Source organism: Eubalaena glacialis, chromosome 13 (assembly GCF_028564815.1).
Source record: "Eubalaena glacialis isolate mEubGla1 chromosome 13, mEubGla1.1.hap2.+ XY, whole genome shotgun sequence".
NCBI lineage: Eukaryota > Metazoa > Chordata > Mammalia > Artiodactyla > Balaenidae > Eubalaena > Eubalaena glacialis.
In genome coordinates, this window is record NC_083728.1 from 19,239,084 (window position 1) to 19,255,175 (window position 16,092).

At 52.7% G+C, this 16,092-nt stretch overlaps 1 protein-coding gene across 2 annotated transcripts in view; it reads left to right on the forward strand.

Moving 5' to 3' along the window:
* CHD6 (chromodomain helicase DNA binding protein 6) overlaps positions 1-14,536 on the forward strand; it is a 223,939-nt gene extending 209,403 nt beyond the window's left edge. Inside the window, exons 37-38 of one of the 2 annotated variants that reach the window (XM_061209614.1) lie at positions 11,447-11,551; positions 13,977-14,536. In XM_061209614.1, coding sequence (XP_061065597.1) covers positions 11,447-11,512 — 66 coding nt within the window. In that variant the 3' untranslated portion in view covers positions 11,513-11,551; positions 13,977-14,536. Of the gene's footprint in view, positions 1-778; positions 3,381-11,446; positions 11,552-13,976 lie in introns of those variants that run through there. The other variant, XM_061209613.1, reaches the window with a different exon arrangement.
* The last annotated feature ends 1,556 nt before the right edge of the window (positions 14,537-16,092 follow it).

Sequence of the window (16,092 nt, forward strand, 5' to 3'; positions counted from 1 at the left end):
CTCACTACCGAGAGGAGCAGTGCGTCTGAGCCAGTCCTCATGTCGGGGCAGATGTGCACACGTGTGCACGCAGCCCACTGAGAGCTTGACCCGTGTCGCCCACTCACCTGCCACTGTGACTGCCTCTTAAGCAGAGACCTGTGGCAGGCATCTTCTAAGGATCTGACTTAGGTACCATTGTCCTTTCTCACCCCACAGCTGGGGGTTTAGGTCAGGACTGAGATCTTCCTGCTCCCAAGCCCCATCCTCCTGCCCTGCTTTGTGGCTTCACTTAAAAACCGTCCTGTGTCAGGAGGGAGGCGAATGTGGGGTCTGGCCGAGGGCTCGCAGCCACAGCTTCTCGACTGCCAGCCTCGGCAGCACATGCGCTCAAATCAGGGTGAAGCAGAGAAGACTGGCACAGCCCTGTGCAAGGATGACACGGAAACTCATGAAGTTGTCCTTTTTTGTTGTTTTTACATTTTACACATGAAACTACTGTAATATTACGTCAGTTATCCCTCGATAAAAAAGTCTGGACTACGACTTGAGGTCTCTGGCTGGTTCCAGCTCCCAGAGCTCCAGCAGCCTCTCCGCAGGGCGGGCGCCCCTCTGCCGTGAGCACATTGGAAGCGGCTCGGTGGTTTCAGGCTCTCAGCCTCGAGGGAGAGGCCCTTGGGGCGCAGAGCTGGGCAGCTCGGGGTGGGCAGGCGGACAGGCAGGGCCGGTGAGGAGCCCCCAGCTGCTCACCCGCCATCCAGTAACCTTCAGCATCTTGTGTCTCTCTGTCCTTTTTCAGGGGTTTCTCCCAGAAAACAAGTTCAATCACACCCTTCCTGAGCCTGTTCTCCGAGACTCCGGCCCCCGCCGGAGGGGCAGGCGGCCCCGGAGCGAGCTCCTGAAGGCTCCCGCCCTCGTGGCGGACTCCCCCTCCGGGATGGGGCCTCTGTTCATGAACGGCCTAATCGCCGGGATGGACCTGGTCGGACTTCAGAACATGAGAAACATGCCCAGCATCCCCCTCACGGGGCTGGTGGGGTTCCCGGCCAGCTTTGCAGCGATGCCCACGGGCGAGGAGGTCAAGAGCACGTTGAGCATGCTGCCCATGGTGCTGCCGGGCATGGCCGCCGTGCCCCAGATGTTTGGGGTCGGGGGGCTCCTCAGCGCCCCCATGGCCACCACGTGCGCCTCGGCTGTGCCAGCGCCTTTGTCAAGCACAACGAAGAGTGGCACGTCGGCGGCTGAAAAGACTGCAGAAGACCAGCCCAGCGGCCGCGATGTCAAAACGGACACGTCAGCTGAAGACAAGCCCGGTCCTAGTCCATTTTCCGATCAGGCCGAACCCGCAATAACTACGAGTAGTCCTGTGGCTTTTAACCCATTTCTCATCCCAGGAGTGTCCCCTGGACTCATTTACCCATCCATGTTTGTCTCCCCCGGCATGGGCATGGCTCTGCCGGCCATGCAGCAGGCCAGACACTCGGAAATAGTAGGTCTGGAGAGCCAGAAGAGGATGAGGAAGAAAACAAAAGGGGACAACCCGGACCCCAGCCCAGAGCCTGCACCCGGGTTGGAGAGGGAGCCGGGCAGCGCCCAGAGCCGCCCCGAATCCAGGGCCCCCGCGCCCCCAGAGAGAGGACATGCAGCACAGGCCGGCGAAGGGGGCCCCCAAGACTCTAACAGTGTCACCAATTAGAACTTTTTCATTGAAGAAATTCTTATGACTTGTAAGTTTCTTATCCCATCAAGGTTTGTTACTTCCCTCACTTCACTGTCATAAGAACCTGTGTTTCCATAAGTACTATTACCTACCTGATTTCCTGTCTGAGAACTATGGTAACAGATGTTAATAGTCACAGGGTCTTGCCACGTCATCAGCTAAGTGTCGTTGACCTAGTGTAGGAGGCGCAGAATCCTCACTCCATTACCCAGTCGTTCATTCCAGCAATCGTAGTTAGTGCAGACGTGGGGACACACCCTGCCCCCTTCTCTTCCAAGTTTCCCACTTATTTGAGGAGGAAAAATGGCAAAGGAAAGCCGTCTAGGGATTTACCAGTGAAGAAGGGCCGAAGGAGAGGCAGAGAGCAGCTCTTTTTTCCATGAGCTGTGCTGAATGGGAAGAATGTGATGGGGAACCAAAAAGCACAGAGAAAGAAGTGCTGGTGCATATTTTTTAGTTAAAATATTTCCCAGTTTTATCATGATTACTAAACGAGTAGGATAGGCAGAAGTATATAATTAATGGTTGAAACCACGTATGTTCATTTCTTTCTAAAACCTTACTGGTAGTAACACCTTTGTGGGTTTTCAGGCACCTGCAGCAAGAAGAAATACCGATGGGGCATTACTTGATACACACGCATCCCCCCTCTCCCAAGTTACCAGGGGGTTCTCAGTACGAGAGAGCTGTACACACCTTGAGCCGTTGCCGGCGACGATGGGGGTGGAGGACTGCACATGACTAGCTATGCCCCCGCCGAGGCCTCTTAGGGACTGCTCTGGCCACTGCCAGGCCTCCTGGCTCCTTACTTCACGCTCCCCTTCGCCAAGAATCAGGCTCTTTCTGGAGCCTGCAAAGCAAACAGTCCCTCAACACTCTTAGACTCGCCAGGGTTTGAGGTTTGTACCACCTCTTGGAATGCGACTGTGAAAAGTTTTTTTCTTCTCTCCGGATTTTTCTCTACTCGGTTTATATTTTACAGTCGGACCCGGATCCCAAAGCGTCAATTTAGTGGAGACCGTGTTGCAAATTAACATTATTTCCCCTTCTTCCTCAGCTGCCCAGGCCGGGAAGAACCCTCCGGCCCCGGCAACCCTCACCTGCTTTCCTTTGCCCTCCCACATGGTCCCTCCCTTCTGATGGTGTCACTTTTCACCCACAGTTCACACTCTGAGACTTGAAAGAAGCTCGTGGTTCAGTCCCCAGGGGCACAGGGCTGTGCAGGACCGTCAGAAATGTTGGAAGTGTTACTAGTACCAGTTTCACCTTTTGTTGTCACAATTTACTGTATTTTTTACTTTTTCTGTTACAGTTTTGCTATAATTTATCAGAAGGTCCAAAAGTTTGACATAACTATTTCAGTTTGCTTTATTTATTTATGATGCTTTTGTCATTGTCTTTTATACATTTGGGATTATAAATTATGTAAATGTCAAAATGAGCATCTCAAAGAAGTCTGTTAAATGGTGGCCGAAAAAAAAAAAAACTCAATCGGCTGTATTTTCAAAAATTGGAGTCCCAGTTTTATGAATCAGAGTTATAAATCAGAAATTCTATAAACTGATCATATAAGAAGAAAGAATCCAGTAATTGAACAAATTCTATTTAATGACATCTTTGTAGCATATGTGATCTCTAATGCTGACAACAGATTTCTTAGAAATGCTGCTCTCTCTATTTAACTAACATTTTGTTCAGTTTTGCCTCCAGTGGAAGCAGAAAAGGTTTTTTCAGCTGTTAAATCCTGAAAATCAATATAATTTATTTATGTAAAAAAAAAATCACTCAATTGATATATTTTTTGAACCTTTTAAGTACTAATTTTCTTTTTATCAAGTAGAAAAAAAAACTGTATTTGCCCTAAATCCTTAAAATACAAATGCTATAAAAATTCATGTATCTTGAAAGCCTTACTGCAAATGAGTATTATAGACATCCAGCAGAGCCTGGGTTTTCTTTGTTGTCGTTGTTTTGTATGGAAAAGCTGCTTTCCCCCGGTTCCACTTAGAACCTACAGTAGGTCACAGGGTTCAATATGGATTTGATTTAAAAACCCACCAGCATGCTAAATCCTGTGTTATATCTTATCGAACCTGTATGTTAACTCTCTGGGTGTTTAGGCTTCTCTTTGACTGCTATTGTGTCCCTGTTTGCAAAATGAAAATGACACTCTGTGGATTATTTGCTCTGTAAGGCATAAGTGCTTCTTATGATTATTTTGACGTTTCCAAGAGCAAAAGCCAAATTTAAACTCTCTTCAGCAAACTTGAGCCTTTTCATCTAATTCCATGTCACTCACAGCCATAACTTTCCTTGATCATTCTTCACCCCATGTCTTACATAATAAATTGTCTGTGGTCTTGATCCTGGATTTTAAAAAAAAAAGTTTAAAAGTCAAATTTGTATTTGAGGACTTAAGTGGCACTTGGATATCTCTTGCTGCCTGGGCATTTTTATGAATGCATCATATGCACACAGGAATCCACTGTCTTTCCTAGGTGCCCAGTTTATGCCGGGCACCCTGTTGGGGGCTTGTTAAATATCATTCGTGAGGGTTGGCTTGATTTACCTCTTGAGCTACCAGAGCACCCAGTTAAAACAGATGCCGTAGAAGGGGGTGCAGCACTGCACCTGCTCCCCAGACTTGGGGCCTGAACGCTCGCAGCTGATGCCTCCACTCTCTTAAGCCCCATTTCATAGGCCCCACCTCAGGGCTTCAGGAGGGAAACTTTGTGGGTTGGAACAGGCCCCAAAACACAGAAATGCCTCAGTAGCTGAAGTTCTTACAGCTCGTTAGGAACTTCGTGATCCTTAGCTTTGGGTAGCTGTGTCAGAAGTTACCAACGAGGCTGGCAGGAAAGAGCCAAAGTCTCGGTGAGGCTGAGCAGGAACCCCACCAGCCTCACCCTTGCTGGGTCCCTTGCTGGTACCAGTAGGTGGTGGATGAACAGCCTAGAGCATGGATGGGCCGTGGTTCCAGAAGGCCTTACGGACCTCTGCTACAGTTTGCTTTGTAGATCTTTAGACTTGGGGAGCCCTCCTTCTGGGTAGAAGAATAAGTAGTAAAGAGTCTTGGTTTCACTCTTGACGTCCAAGCTTGCCCCAGTAGATTCTCCCTCCTCGTATGAAGGTGGGAGAGTACAATTAGTCATGTACGTTGGGCTAGTGTTTTAATGTTTCGTGCGTGTTTACCATAAGTGACCTCATTTGTCCTCAGAGCATCTTGGTTGCTGGGTAGAGGGATGCTGGCGTCCAGTCTGCCTCACGAAAGCCAACGGAGAGGCTGCAAAGCTATCTCATCAACCACAGAGAACAGAGCTGGGATAGACAACCCCCCAACCCCACCAGCCTGAGGCCAGGACACTCCAACCTTTGTGATACTTAGTCTGGGACCCCCTCAGCCTCAGGGACCAGCTCTGACTGAAAATTGACCAGCTCTCGGGAAAATTGGCACCGGGAAACATGGAACAGTTGTGTCACACCCTCTGAAAAACTTTATGCTCTATTCATTTATACCTTAAAATGGTTTCTTGCAAGAATTACTGTTCATTTGCCTGGTCTAGAGACCACAAAAGGACCTCTTTCTCAGGTCAGCAGTGGGGTTCACCCAGCCCAGTGACTATCACCTTGGTTCTGGACCGTGGCTACTGAAAACCCAGTCTCCGAGGGACAGGAGCGCAAGGGCAGGTCCTCAGGACACACGGCTTGTGCTACCAAGTGGCCGGCATTGTGACCATGCTCAGCGGGGTATCTGTGGGGTAAGATAGGAAATAAGGGAAAGGGATGAATAAAGTACCAGCTCCTACGAGGAAGGTGTTCCCTGCGATGCGTTTGGAAATGACTGAAGTTGGTGCTGTGGAAGCCCATCCTGGTGTCCGAGCTCCCAAGGTCAAAAGGACAAAGGGAGCAACTAGGATGGGGGGCGGGGGGAGGAGAGTGGAGGCCCTGGAAGAGCTGTGGTTCCCCTGGCGGAAGCAGGAGCAGCATTCCCACCTTCTCTAAGCTTCAGTTTCCTCCTCTGTAGAACAGGGATTATTGTAACTTGAACCTGTAGGGTTGTTGATGGGGTTGATGGAAATGATCGATGTCAAGTGCGTACAACTGCTTGTTATATTTGAGTCGTGTACCTTTACTCCTTTTAAATAGCTGGTGAGGTGAGGATTGCCAGTCCCGGAACGATAAGATAGTTAAATTAGGGGTGTAGCAGGGGGATCAAGGGTGAGGAGAATCTTGCTCCAAGCCCCGAGGCAAGTACAGAGTAGATCTGGGGTTGGACTCAAAGCACGTGCAGGAAACAGGTTTTCTGACTGCCTCTGTCCCTATGACCCTACACACAGGAAAGAAGGGGCCTTTCCACGCAAGCCCGTTGATCAGAGTGAACTAAAGGGGTGAGGAGACTATTGTGGGGCTGGGGGACAGGGCAGCTCCCGGGTCTGTGTAGCCTCCCTCGGGGTAGGGTTGCCAGATTTAGGGGAAAAAAGACACCCAGTTACATTTTAATTTCAGATAAACTAATATTCTTGGTACACGTATATCCCATGCAATATCTGGTAGGTAATTATGCTAAGGTGTTTTTGGTTTATCTAGATTTCAAACCATTAAGGGACCAGGCATCTTGTTTTCTCCAGTCCCTTAATGTAATGACGCACATTTACTAGGAACTTCTTTGAGTGGGGCTTGTGCTTTATGGCCATATTCCCAATCCCCACAGTAACTCTGAGGTTATACCCATTTTACAGATGAGAGAACTGAGGCCCGGAGAGGCTAAGTAACACCCAATCACCCAGCTGATAAATGGCAAGGGATCTGGGGACACAGAGAAACCAATTCCAGAGCCATAAACTGGCCAATAATGGAGTCAGGGTGGGCATCTGGTCTGAGGCGTGGAGAAGGCTGCCCCTCAGTGCAGCTTTGTAAAATAGCAGTAAACAGGGATGATGAGCAAGGGGAGAGGGGCTGATCTGGCCCGTGCTGCCCCCTGGCTACAGTGGCCAGCCCTGAGGCCAGAGGAACCACGTCACCCAGGGAAGAAGGTATTTCCTTCCCATCCTGCTGTGCAAGCCTGGGGGCGGTCATGGCGTCTGGGTGCTTGGACTCCCCAGCCTGGGTCCAAGGGGAAGCATCCAGCCTTAGAAGGTGGAAAAGAAGGATGGCAGGGGGTTGTGTAACTGCTCAGCCAGAAGGGCTTGGGGGGAGGGGAGGAGTCCTCTGAGGCTAAGAGGAGAGAGGCAACTTGGCTTGCGGGCAGTTCCCCAACCAGGGATTGAACCCGTGCGCCCTCGGCAGTGGAAGCGAGGAGTCCTGACCACTGGACCGCCAGGGAATTCCCAAACTACTTTTTTTTTTTTTTTGCTGAGAGGCAACTTGCAAACAGACCATCTCCAAAGGCCAGAGCCTCATTTCAGCCCAAGCTTTGAGTAAGGACCTGGAAAGCAGGACCAGAAACCCCAACTGCGAGAGCTTCGGTCTGGCTTTTTAGTGTGAAAACTGCTCGCCTCTCGCCCTAGGGTGCCGTCTGCACCCACCAGGCCCTGGTGACCTTCCTCCCCCTGCGAGGCCCAACCCCACGTCCGCTAAGGGTCCCCAGCACCACCTCCCACTGCCTGCTCTGCGGCCCGCTGTGCCAGGCCTCGACGCCCATGATCTCATCCCAAACGTGTTCCCCAGACGAGGACGAGGCCCAGGTGGTTGTCACCTCCTCCAGTGGCCCCATGAGTGGAAGGACAGGAACCTAGAGGGGTGTCTGATTCCAAAAGCGCAGGCCCCTCACAGTTTTCCTAGAGCATACAGCCCATCGCCTGGTTTGGTACAGCCCACAAGCCAAGAATGGGCTTTTACGTTTTTTAATAATGGAAAAGTCAAAAGAATACTATTTCACGACCCATGAAAAGCATACGAAATTCAGATTTCAGAGACCACGAGGTTTTCTTAGAGCACAGCCATGTTCCTTTACGTACTGTCCAGGGCTGTCTCCACCCCACACAGCGGGCTTGAATGGCTGTTCCAGAACCACATGGCCTGTAAAGCTGAAAATATTTGCTATGTGGCCCTTTCCAGAAAAAGCTTGCAGACTCCTGTCCTGGAGCATCCATTGTATTCACAGATTCAGTGCAAAAACTAAGTCATTTAAAATATTTTTATATTAATTCAAACGTGGTTTTGTATAAATATGAACCATACACTAGTATAGAAGAGTGACATCTACTTCTGAGATAAAACAGACTTCAAAGAAGTGCTGGACTTCGGGCCTGTCTCAAGTTTCCGCCTCCAAACCCCCAGGGCATCCTTTCACTTCAGAGGGAAAGTCAGAACCGCCTGTCCTGCCCTCTCTCTCCTCCATGCCATGTCCTATTTGGGACAAAGAAGAAGGAAGCCAGAGGACAGATGTGAAGCTGCCAGCGATAGAGAAGCAATTTTTAGAGAAAGGACCCAAAAAAGGCAGGAAGACGTGTGTTCGGAGGACACAGGCAGAGGGAGACACACGACGTGGGTTAAGGGCCAGGAGGCAAAACCACCCATGCCTTGGGAAGGGGCCCGCAAGACGGTCCTCAGTCAGGGGCTGTGGGCTGACTACCTGCAGTGTGGGCTGAAGATGGGCCTGGCAGACGAGCCAGCTTGGGTCATGGTCCCACCTGGAGCTCAGGCAACAGGAAGGCCAGATGCGGGGAGCTGAGTGCAAGGCAGCAGTGGCTGGGAGCCGCCCGTGGGTGCCCTGGCCAAGGCTTACTGGCAGCCACATCCTGGAAGCCGAGTTCAGAGGAAACAGGAAAGAGCAGCTGGGACCAAGTCTCTGCAGGGACAAGTGAGTTCCCGTCACACACCCGCCCACATTGTGACTAAGGGCAGCCGGCACACCTCATTGGGCCCCAGCCCATGGCCAGCTCAACCCTCTTGTGACAGAGAGCTGGTGAACTGGCCTCCCAAAGGCACAGGGCCCTAGGACACTGCCTGGGGACTTCCGGCCCGTCCTGCTGTGCCGCAGGCTGGGCTGTGCTCCGGACACAGATCAGATCAGGCACCACCCTGCTGCTGGGGGCCTCAGAGTCTGGTTGGGGGACAGGACTGACCCACAGAACTACCGAATCTGCCGGACGTTGCCCTCTCCTGACTCAGCACCAGGCAGAGGGACGTGAGACACTGAATGGATTCAAGGCTCCTGAGGGCCAGCATGGATTGTGCATGGGAGCAGCTGCCGGGGAGCAGACGTGGGCGATGACAAGGGGGAGGGCACGGGAGGGAGGAAGTGCCACAGTTTTCAGGGGAGGAAGATGGGCGATTCGGCTAATGACTTCCTAGTAAATTTGACATCAATGCAAGTGGGCAAAAGTGTAGAAAGGAGTTTTAAAGCTGTGCCAAGGGTTTACCTAGAATAAATCAAGCCCCATCCGCCTCCATCCTTTTTTGGGGGGATGACTCTTGGGTGAAGAGAGCCGTGCTGTGTGTTTTTCACAGTGATGGAAAAAACAGAGAGCTGTGGGCATGTGTCCCGACCTGAATGGCCATGCCCAAGGAGAACTAAGAAACAGGTATGTGTCCCTCTGGGGAGACCTCAGTGGCTCATGGGCCCTTTTATTCAATATATTGCAGTGTTTGTAAACTCGCATGCCTCCTGGGTGAGGCAGGTGACACACATGAGTGACACGGGCCAGAGTTAAGGCAATAAATTTAAGATTTAAGACAAACTTAAGACCGATGGCAACTAGAAACCTCTTGCCCTGACTAAAAGGGGCAGCGGCTACCAGCTACAGCCAATTGATGCCATAGAGGAATTTGGGCTCTGTGTTGCCCAATACCCTGATTGTTTTTCAACAGAGGATGGAAATTCAGATATTTGTATAGAATCCCCAGATTTTTAAGTGTATGCAATAAATTCAGATTTTCAAAAACTCCAGGGGCAGACAAATGTCTGTTGACAGGCTGGATCCAGGGCACTTGGGAACAAGTCTGCTACTTGAGCGATGGCAGAGCCGTGGGCGTTGTCAGGCTCCCGATACAGCCCCCAGGTGACATGTGAGAAAGCAGAATCAGGATGCGTTTTTTTTTTTTTTTAATTATATTTATTTATTTATTTATTATTTTTGGCTGTGTTGGGTCTTCGTTGCTGCGTGCGGGCTTTCTCTAGTTGGGAGGAGCGGGGGCTACTCTTCCTTGCGGTGCACAGGCTTCTCATTGCGATGGCTTCTCTTGTTGCGGAGCACGGGCTCTAGGCACACGGGCTTCAGTAGTTGTGGCTCGCAGGCTCTAGAGCGCAGGCTCAGTAGTTGTGGCGCACGGGCTTAGTTGCTCCGCAGCATGTGGGATCTTCCCGGACCAGGGCTCAAACCCGTGTCTCCTGCATTGACAGGCAGATTCTTAACCACTGTGCCACCAGGGAAGCCCTCAGGATGCGTTTTAAGGGAGGTGACTATCCTGTTCCCCACTGGGGTGTTCAGCTGGCTCTCAGAAGCAGGACACTAGGAAAGGCTCCGGAGATCACGTCGGTGCAGTGCTGGCAGCTAGCAGCCGCCGGAGGACTGAGCTCTCCCCCCGAATGTCCAGGCAGGCACTGCAGTCGCACATGGGGGCGACCCTGGGCACCTGCCAACATCTGATGGGACCCCCCGATCCCCCGGACTGAAGCAGCGGTGTGAAATCTCCTCAGTCTCATCACTGGGCCCCTGGAACTCGGGTCCTGGCTGGGTGCGTGTGCCTGTCGTGTTGACACTTGGGCCTCACCCTTCTCCGTCCCCAGTGCATGCAGGTTCCTGAGAATCCTCCGGGTCTTACAAGGAGTGAGTGATCTCACCTGCGGCCACCCTGCAGGTGTGAGTGGGGGAGGAGAGCAGGATGGGGGAGGGGTCCAAGCCGCGCGCAAGCGGCAGGCAGTGACGAGACTGGAGAGGTGTTAAGCCTCGGTCCTGGCTCTGACTGAGAGGAGGCCAGACCGGGAGAGGGAGATCCCGGTCCCACGGCCCACCCCTTCCCCCATCCCCACTCCAGCTCCGATCCAGGCTTTTCCATTCACAGATCGTAAACGTTCCAGGCTGGCAGAGAGCCAGGGGGGCTGCCAAAGCCCCAGTGAATGCCTTCGGGGGGACTGGGGTGGGGGGATGTGCAGGCCTCTCAGGTGGATTATAGGGGCCTGAGGAAAGCCCCCAACCCCAGTCCCCGGGCCCACAGTTGGGAGACCCTCCAACTCTCACCACGGTTCCTTGTCAAATCTCCCCATCGGGAAGGAAGCTGTGTGTCCATAGGGAAAGGGCCCTCAACTTGTACTCCTGGCGTGCGTGTGCATCTGAGAGACAGAGTTGGAGGGCGGGGGGCCTGGGGGAGCAGGAGCTCCCGCTAGCTGAGCCCCTGTGGCCACTTCCTTCCTTTCCCCAGACAAGTTGGAGATGATTAGCCTCCACTCAGGGAGGGGATGCAGACGCAGCCCCCCACCGTGGACTGGGGTATGGGAGGGTTTGGAGCCCCCTCCAGCTGTGCTCTCAGCACACGACCCACCATCCCAAACAGGCCCAGGGAGCAGCCATAGTCCACTGCCCGCCCCCTGGCCCCGCTGGCCCTGGCACCCCAGCCTCGTAAGCAGCAGGAGTTGAGAGAGAAGACATCCATCCAAAGTGGCACTGTCTCTGCCCATTCGACTATGGGGGCGCAATGCTCTTCAAATCTGACCTTGTGATTTTGGGTTCTCGATTATTCCTTGCGCCCTCTGGCTTCCCTCCCTTTCATGCTAAGCCAGTCAGCGGGTCTGTGCTCATTTCTCAGGGACTTGATATGACAATGAGCAGACAAAAAAAAGAAAAGAAAAGAAAATCTCCTCCTGTCTTTTGACTTTCAAAAGCAGCCCCTGGCCTGGACACAACGTGACAGGTAAGAGCAAAGCTTCCCATACCGCCCCTCCCCCCATCTAGAAAAAGATTCCTGAGGACAAGAGGAGGGTCTGTCAGGGGGGACCTGCGGGGATTGGGCCAAAGGAGCCAGCCTGTCCCATCCCCGCCCAGGAGCTCCTGGACCCCAGCTGGCTCTCGGCAGCAGGACGCGATGTCAGCCCCACAGACCTCTGGGCTCCTCCCTGGGGGCCCGTGGCGCTGCCCTTCCCGCGTGGCTGTGGCACCCCCAGCAGCCCAGCAACACGTCCCCGAGCACAGACAGTGAGAGTGGCTGTCACCTGTGCCCCGCGCTTCACCTGGGGTCAGACCTGCTCGCCCCATTGGACGACCCTCCTCCCAACACCCAGGACACCAACCGGAGCCCTGCGCCGTTAGAGGGTGGGGCCCGGGTATCGGTGGGGGGAGGGCAGTGCGGAAAGCCCACCCGCCCACTGTGCTCTGAGGGGCTGGGAGGAACCAGCCCAAGGGCCCCGCACCCCAAATCAAGTGGGTGCTGAGTAAACCCCGCCCTGTGATGCGGGGGCTGCTCGAACGCCCACTGACCGACTTGGAGCCCAGCGGCTGTGAGCTCTCTGCAGGCCAAGAGCAGAGAGCCCAGCCAGGCCTCGGAGCCCCTCTGCAAGGCCGAGAGAGAGAGGAAGCAGCGCCCACCTCCCTGAGGGTGGGAGGGCTCGGAGTTTATCCACAGAAGGGTCTCCGGGGGCAGCGGGATGCCCGGAAGGGACTCAGTTTCTGAATGGCCCAGGGCACCTCTCTGGGTCTCTCCTTCCCTGTGCTCAGTGGGGTTCCTGGGGTCCCTGCCAGCTCTGCTGCCCTGAGATGATGTGTCCCCCTCCCTGGGGGTGGCGGGTCCTCAGTCTAAGCTCAGCCTCAGGACCCGAGGCCCTCTCTCTGGCTGAAGCTCAGTTGACTGATGCTTCCATTTCCTCCTGGCGCTTGGAGCGGGGCTCCTGAACCCCCTCGGCAGGGTCTCCACCTTCCTGTTCGGCTATTCCCCAAGAGCCTTTTTATAAAGAGTTCGGCTGGGATCCAGGGAACTTTGGGAAAGTATGTATGGGACAAGCCAAGCTGTACTAACCTGTCTTCCTCCCGGAGCTGAAAGGGGCCAGGTGGTTCCCAGACAAATGCAGAGGGGGGCTTGGGGGTGGGGAGGAGGCTTGCACACGCTCAGGGTGGAGGTGAGGGTGGGGAGGCATGGCCAGAGGCAGCAGAGATGGGGGCCTGCTCCCAGGGTGTCTTGTGTAGACACACATGAAACACACACCCCAAAAGTGCTTGGTTACGCAGCTACATAGGCATGCAAACATGGACAGGCGTGTGCTGTGTATACAGAAATATGCACAGGCACATGTACAGAGACTGCAGAGACGTGCTCAAACGTGTTCACACATACAGACCCGCACACACACGTATGCACGTGCATACACACAAAGGATGCAGATGGAGAAGTTCCAGGCCAAACCTAGGAGGAGGGAGAGGGTCTGACCACCCTGATGACCCAGCTCCCTCACACACAAACACACACACACACACACACACACACCCCTTGGGAGGGAACCACTTCCTTCAGAGGAGCTTTTGGACTCAGGGCAACATGCAATCAAGACCTCGTGCTGGGAAAGAAGGCGCCTTTGTGTGCTGGGATCGGGGCTGCAGGAGCAGCTGCAGTTCCTCCAGGATAAGGGCCAGGCCCACTCCGTTCTGTTCCTCGCCCCAGGGGAGGAAGGTCAGGCGGGGCCAGGGATGGAGGGCGGGAGTGGGAGCGCCAGCAGGCCCTGCACCAACCCTGGGTTACTGTCTCTGGCAGGCTGCCCAGAGCCCAGAAAGCCACTCTGACCCCCAGCCCTGGTCTGGCCCCGTCCCCAGAACGCCCCGTGGCTCTGCCCCCAGGTCTGGTGCGATGCTGACCCAGACCGAAGCCTGGCTCTGGCCTCAGGCTCCACGCTCGCCTTGTGCCAGTGGCCTTGCTTTTTTTTTAGCAGAGTGAAAAAAGGTCAGGCTCTCGAATTATAAAGACGTGAGGCTGAGTCCTGGCTCTGTCGCTCGCCAACGGGACGAACCTAATTTTTTTGAGCCCTAAATTCAAGTTCTTGTTACCGTGCTCAGAGCCTGGAGGCAAATCCCCTTTATTGATCCCTCAGAGCCTGGCGCCCTCTCTGTGTGTTTTATCTCCAGGCCCGGGCGGTCGGGCTGGTAGAGCATCCTGCCAGCTTCTGTTGCCCTGGCCCAGGGAGGAGGGCAGAACCCAGGCCCAGTCCCTGGAGCTGCCCCCTCTGAGTTCCTTCCTCCCTTTGCCCTCCTGCCTTTGTGGTCCTTGCCCCCAGCTGCAGGCACCCGGGGCCCCTCTGAGCCTCCTTGTCAAACTCTGAAGGTGCCTCCCCCTCCTCTCTGCTCCCCCACCCCAGATCCAGCCTGCCCCCTGCTCCCTCCGAGCTGGGTTCTCTGCAGGCTGAGCCTCCAGCAGAAACAGCCCTGTGATCTAACTCAAGAGGATTCAGCAGAGGGAGACCCAGAGGTGACTTCAGCACCATCTCCAGACACTGTGCTGGGACTATCTCCAGTCATTCAGTCAACAGATATTTACTGAAGCTCTACTATCACCAGATGGTGTTCCAGATGCTCGACATCCAGCAGTGGACAAATAGACAAAAACCTCCGCCCTTGTGGGCTCACGTCCCAGTACCATTACCGTAGCGCACGCTGTTGGGGGCCTTGAGCGTCACACGGTCCCCCATGTCTACCCTGAGAGCTGTAATCATCCTACGCGCACAGACAGCACTTCCTTCCTGTGACACTACAAAACTTGGGCATGTCACTATCATAGCTCTTTCTCTCCCCTCAGCCACCCTGCCCCGAGACCATGGGTATCTCAAGGGCAAGGGGGAGCCTGGCATAGATCTGGTATGAAGGCATGATTGTCGGACTCAGCAATGGCTTTCAGTAGTTCAAGTGCGTTCAGCTACCACTGCCCCTTGGTTGGTGTCTTTCTTTTGCTCTAACTGTAACTAGGCACCTCTCTTTCAATGTATTTTTAATGTGTTATGTAATTGTGTATAATTACATAATAGTCAATGAATCTGTGTCCCTATTGTTAATAAAATTGTTCTGTTTTAGGAAATGACTTACCCTGAAGCTCAACTAACCTAGCGTGGGGCGTGTCAGGTCAAGTGCTCTGCTCTGTACCCGAGGTACGATTGATTCATCTGTTCATGCAGTATTAGCTGAACACCTGCCCCACGCAGACCCGGAGACGGGGAGCGGGAGCCCAGGGAGACCCTTGTCTAGAGGGGCCCCTGTCATCTAGCAGGGGACCAGGACAGGTAAGCAGAAAAGTGCAATTAGGTAGATGAAATGATGGGCTGGTGCTGCAGGAGCCTGAAGGGAGACCCCTGGGAGGCTGGGTGGATCAAAGATGATTATGCAGAACCGAGGACATTGAGCTGAGACTTCAAGGAGCAGTTGGGTGTATTTTTCCGGTAGAGATGAGAGAGGGGTGATCCAGACAGAGGCACCAGCATTTGCAAAAGTCATGGAAATGGGAAGTCCTGATGTGTGTGAAGGAATGGGGAAATGTTAGATGTGCTGGGCGGGGCAGGTGTGTGTCAGGCTGGGCTGGAGAAGAAGCTGGCACCAGATAGGACTGTGGATGCCAGGGAGAGCAGGGAACCCCTGCCACATGGAGGGCACCCAACCTGGCCCCAGAGCTGCTCCACTGAGCTCTCCCTGTTCCCATCAGAAGGAACCCTCTGGCTCAGCCTTGCCGTCCCCACCTCCAACCTGCCCTAGGAAACTCAGGTTTTGCTGTGGTCAGATTCCCTCTATTCTTGGCTTAGATTAAAAAAAAAAAAAAAAAAAAAAAAAAATTATGGGCGGGAATTTTTGTAAGAGCTCTTTATATATTGAAATTCTTGATTCTTTGTTACATAGCTATCTTGTTTTTTGGTTTTTTTTTTGCAGTTTGACCTTGATTTTGTTTTGATGGAAAGAAACCTGACATATTTTTGTTGTCATATTCATCAATCTGTCTATTTGACGTTGTCTTAGAAAATTATTGCCTATCCTAAAATTGTATACGGATTAGGATTCTTTTCTGGTTTAACTTCCAACATTTAAATCTTTAAGCCATCTGAGGTTTATTTTGGTGTAAGGTAGGGATCTAACTTTATTTTTTCCAAATTGTGAGCCAGTTGTCCAGTCCTGTTTAGTGAGTAATCCATCATTTCTGCACTGGTTTGTTTATTTTGTTCAAAATTCATTTCCTCTCTTCTTGATTTTGAAAGTCATACTTGCAATCTAAAAATTAAAAAAAAATTTTTTGTAATTTTAAAAAAAGAGGAGTAGGAGGAGGCAGAGTAGTCCAAATGTCATGGACGTGTATGACATAAAAGGTGAGAGCCCTCCCCTGGGCTCAACAGTTTGTTATATATCATTTTATTATTAGTTTTATAACACTTATTAGATTTCCCTTTAAACAGAGAAGTACAAAGGAGAAAACCCAAGAGGAATCAAAATCTCTAGATA